The sequence below is a fragment of the Ammospiza caudacuta genome, chromosome 14 (assembly GCF_027887145.1).
Source record: "Ammospiza caudacuta isolate bAmmCau1 chromosome 14, bAmmCau1.pri, whole genome shotgun sequence".
NCBI classification, from domain to species: domain Eukaryota; kingdom Metazoa; phylum Chordata; class Aves; order Passeriformes; family Passerellidae; genus Ammospiza; species Ammospiza caudacuta.
In genome coordinates, this window is record NC_080606.1 from 11142499 (window position 1) to 11147449 (window position 4951).

The 4951-nt window shown below is 47.3% G+C and overlaps 1 protein-coding gene across 3 annotated transcripts; it reads left to right on the top strand.

Annotated features, from left to right (window-relative positions):
• Positions 1-1699: 1699 nt before the first annotated feature.
• Positions 1700-3626, top strand: C1GALT1C1 (C1GALT1 specific chaperone 1). 3 transcript variants are annotated; one of them, XM_058814221.1, is made up of 2 exons: positions 1700-1714; positions 2182-3626. In XM_058814221.1, exon 2 carries the CDS (start codon positions 2187-2189, stop codon positions 3141-3143), a length of 957 nt encoding a protein of 318 aa, XP_058670204.1. In that variant the 5' UTR covers positions 1700-1714; positions 2182-2186; the 3' UTR covers positions 3144-3626. The 3 variants fall into 3 exon arrangements, with proteins under 3 accessions (XP_058670204.1, XP_058670206.1, XP_058670205.1); XM_058814223.1 differs by lacking the exon at positions 1700-1714 and adding an exon at positions 1725-1776; XM_058814222.1 differs by lacking the exon at positions 1700-1714 and adding an exon at positions 1973-2063.
• Positions 3627-4951: the final 1325 nt, after the last annotated feature.

A 4951-nucleotide genomic window follows, 5' to 3' on the forward strand; every position in this document is an offset into this window, starting at 1 on the left:
CAGTGAGCCACAACTCATTCAAATCTCTCTAAAGTACCTGATCAAGCAACTGCTGAAGCCCTGAAAGCCACAATTGATTCTGCAAACAGGGGATACTAAAAAAAGCTTTGAACTCATCTCTAGTCTCTGGTATGTGATAAAAACCTGACTGTCCACATATTTATTCCTTTAAAGCAGTCAGGTGGGGAAATACAGGATGAGTGACGTTCCCCTACCTGTACAAGCTTACAGTGCTCTCCTATCACTGTGTGTAATTGACATTAGTTCCACAGAACTGAGACATTTTGGACATGCACTGGCCCAACCAAAGGAATTATTTTGTAACAGTTTTATCTGAACCTCAACCAATTGTTCTCCTTAGCCAGAAGAGCTAAGGAGTCATCACAGGTCTTTTTGCCAAATGTAACATTGTTGAGCATTGAATTCTACAATAGAGCCTTAAAAAAAAAACCTTACCAAATAACTGAGGCATCTGAGGCACCCAGATAGGTGCCATAAAATCCAGAGCACCTCAGCTGTAAATTGACTAATATAAAACCTGCTATATTCATCCAACCAGGATATAACTTACAAGATAGACAAAACCTGTATAGGGCTTTATCCTAATCAATGTCTTGGCTTAAGGGTATAGTTTATCAGTTAACAAAGAGAAAAAACTTGTAAAACCTCTTTCTTTTTTTTTTCTTCCCCAAGAAGCAGGTGGAAAAGGGGAGCAAACTGTTGTTCTGTGATGCTCGTTCAAATCAGGTGTCAACTCCAAGTTCTTGACAGCTGATGAAAAAGATTCTGACAATCTGGAGATCAGAACAATTATCACTGAAGGAAATAAAAGGTTGTATCAGTTGTAAATAAGGTTTTTGGTTTATTCTAAATATTAACTAACTTTGTGTGTGTTGTGCTGTCTGCCAGGGAGGCAGAGCAACAAGTGAAATGTGCCATGCTTTAAGCACAGTTTATTGTATTGGTTAGGAAATTTATGGCAGTATCTCTGGGATTTGTCCCTGGATATACCTGAAATACTGATATACTTGATATATATTTGATCCTACATATACTTGGATATATTTCATTTGATCCTGGATACAGTTTTAGGCTAGTTCTGCTAGTGAGGTGGATGGACAGAGAGACTGGGACAGGGGCAGGGGACTGAGGAGGGAGAGTGACATTTGTGAGAGGGGGCGACACTTGTGACACTTGTGGCACTGTGACGGGATAAAAGCCCAGGGGTTGTTTAACTGGGATTCTCCTCGGAGGCACCACCTCGAACTGTTTAGATGTTGCTGTGCCGGGAATAAATCCCTTTGTGTGACGGGACACCCGAGACTGAGCTATGGGAAACGTGCGGTCGAACGGGTGGGGAAGCCTGGTGTGACTGTGTGAGTACGGTGTGTGGGGAGCCAAGCGGGGCACCCGGCCTGTCCCTGAGGACGCCGTGAAGAGCCTTCTGTCCCCGCAGCGACTGTCCCTGGCGCTGGGAGCGCGACTGTCAAGGCTCAGACTCTCTAACCCCTGCGCTGGCACAGCAGGGCCCGCGCCTGTTCCCCTCCCTGAGGGGAGCTGAGGGAGGCAGGGCCGTGAGGGAGGCAGGGCCGTGAGGGAGGCAGGGCCAGGCGCGCACCGCCAGGCGGCGCCCCCGCCCCACCGAGCGCACGGAGCCCGGGGCGGCCGCGCGGCGCTTCCGGTGGCGCAGGAAGGGGCGGCGCGCGCGGCTCCGGTGAGCGGCGGGAGCGGCGGGGCCGCGGCCGGGGAGCTCGGGGAGCTGCGGCGGGAGCGGCGGTACCGCCGGGGCCGCGGGTCGGGGAGTCTGGGGAGCTGCGGCGGCTCCGGCACCGAGCGCCGGGGAGCGGGGCAGGCGGGGACCGGGCTCCGGGAGGGCTCCCCGCGGGCCGCGTCAGCACCCGAGCCCGTCCCGCCGCCTCTCGGTGCTGCGGGCGAGGAGACGGCGGGGCCCGGGCCGTGCGGTCACGGCAGCGGAGAGGGGCCGGGGCACAGGGCTCGTACCCTTACCGAGAGCTCCGACCGGGAACCTGGATATCGCCACAGCTTTCACCAGCCTCGTCCCGGTGCGGGAGATGAGGGAACTGCAGCGGGGTTTAGAGATTGCGGACTGCATTAGAACCGTATGGAACCTGCACTAGTGCACTTATTCCTGTGAGTTCTTACAGTGCGTCTCTTTTCTAGGAAAAATGATTTCTGAAAGCAGCTCCTTCATCAAGGGTGTGGTGCTTGGAGGAGTTTTCTGCATGTTGGTTACGCTCCTCGGACACATTAAGGTGGGCCATGGGACCAAAGCACATCACCACGAGCATCATCACATCCAGGCTCCCAACAAGGAAGATGTCTTAAACCTCTCAGAAGGGGAACGTGTGGAGCTTAGTAAAAACATCAATGTGTACTGTATCATCCTTGTCAAACCAAAAGATCTGGGGCACTGGGCTGCAGCAAGGGAGACCTGGAGCAAGCACTGTGACAAGGCAGAATTCTACAGCTCAGAAAAGGTCAAAGTGTTCGATTCTGTGGCCGTCAACACAAACGATATGTGGGCGATGATGCGCAAAGCTTACAAGATCGCGTACGAACGCTATAAGGATGAATTCAGCTGGTTCTTCCTTGCATATCCAACAACATTTGCTATAATTGAAAATCTCAAGTATTTCTTACTGAAAAAAGACCCCTCTCAGCCTTTTTACATAGGCCACACTGTGAAATCTGGTGACCTTGAGTATGTAGATGGCGAGGGAGGAATCGTCTTAAGCATTGAGTCACTAAGACGCCTCTCCCGTGTTCTTGAAGACCCTGACAAGTGCCCAGAGCAGGGAGGTATGATTTGGAAACTGGCAGAGGACAAACAGCTGGCGATCTGCCTGAAGTACGGCGGCGTGTTTGCCGAAAACGCCGAAGATTCCGAAGGGAAAGACGTGTTCAACACTAAATCCGTGGGGGCGCTCATCAAGGAGGCCATGTCCACGCACCCGCAGCAGGTGGTGGACGGCTGCTGCTCCGACATGGCCATCACCTTCAGCGGGCTGGCCCCCAACCACATGCACGTGATGATGTACGGCGTGTACCGGCTGCGGCCCTACGGCCACTCCTACAGCGACGCCCTGGTGTTCCTGCCCCCTCCGGGCTCCGACAATGACTGACGGGGCCTCAGGGAAGGAGGAACCCTGGGGTGGCTCTTCTCACAACACACAGTTGTACTGACACGTTCTGGTACTGGTGTACAGGTTCTTTTGCACATTGAGGGTTGGGAAAGCTCTTCATTTTAAAAGTGGAAGGAGGATTTTTTTTCTAAATCTTTTATAGAGAAATGCTTTTGACAGTGCTGGAATGAAATTATTAAAAGAAGATGTTAATGTTTATTATAAAAGGAAATTGGGTTTATAGGGGGGGGTTTGTACATATAAATATTTATTAATGAAAATGAAATGGACTTTAGTCTACTCTTAAAAATATATTTTTGCAAGACTTTGATTATTTCAGTTCTTCCAGGCATTTCTAGAATGTCTTTATACCTTTCTAAGTTGTACCAATAAAACTGACTACAGATTCAGTCTCAAAGACTGTAACTTTAAGCTATTTCTTTTACACTCAATACACACTCAATATCTTGAGCTTATATAGCACCTCATGTACAGCCTTCTAACAGCAGGAAGCAAGGTGACAAGAAATCTTGCAGCAGAGTAATATCAAGTGCCCTTTGGACTACTGTTTCTAAGCAGACAAAAGAGAAAGATAAACTGTAATTGCATAGGTATTAACATGGTCAGGGAGTCTGTTAGCACAGGATTAATTGCTCATTTAAAATTTCACTCCATCTACAAGCATGTTAGAATAAAGATTCAGTATTATTTTTACTTCTGTTACTGGATGGTAATAGTGTTTACAAGGAAGAAGTTGGTTAATTGTCAGTAGAATTTGGTGTTTGGTTTGGGGTTTCTTCATGCTTTTTTTTTTAACAATAGAGGGCACTCAGTTTTACACAAGTTGCTGGGTCACACTCCTATCCACCCACAGCCTGTGTAAACAAAGAGCACTTCAGTACTTACTCCATTTAGAATTCAGTGACCTGACATGGGTGTTTAAAGACTTGAGAAAGGTATAACATCCATCTGTTACATTTGTGACTGTCACAGGCTTTGTTGGTATTACAATATTCATAAAACACAGGAGCAGACTCTGTTCTCTCACCTTTAACCAACCAGTTGTAACACCCTACCCTGAGCTGCAAGTGGGCAGGTGGGGAAGTGGAACAGCAGCTTCAGAGCTGATGAGAATATCCACATCTTGGGTTTTCTGTTTTAAGCATCAAGTTTTTGACAAGACACCTGCTCAGACCCCCATACAGGCTCCCACAGCTCAGCTGCTTTTTGAAAGGTGAGACAAGAACCGCCTGCCCATCCCCTCATCAGTCAGAGCTCAGCTGACAGCAACACAATTGCTGCCAAAACCCAGGTAAAACTTGTACTTTTGATGTTTTGCTAATCTGGTTTATAAATTAAGCCTTATTTGACTTGTATCTCCTTACAGAATAATACAGCTGCAAAAACTTTGACAAAACCAGATAAAGCAAGCAAAACTTTCAGTGTTTCTGATTATTAAAAACAGTTCTGACCCCCCTGCAGCAACAGCAGTCATTGAAGAATGAGAGTGAACAATTCCAACAAGAAAAAAATCTTATTTGTCACAGATTTGAGGTGCTGTAGGACAACAGGAAGAGATAAGATGGAAGGAAACCACAAAAAGCAAGATTAGCTCATTTTACAACAAAAAAACCCCACCAACACTGAAGCATTAAGTGATTTCCCATAGTACCAGAAATCAATATATTTACAATGAAATCTTTAAATGTTCACCAGCATTCTGAAATTCTGAGGTATAATCAGAACTCTTTCTGCAACACTGCTTAAATTTTGTCTTCCTACATTGATAGTTTCAGGTTTACCCTGTC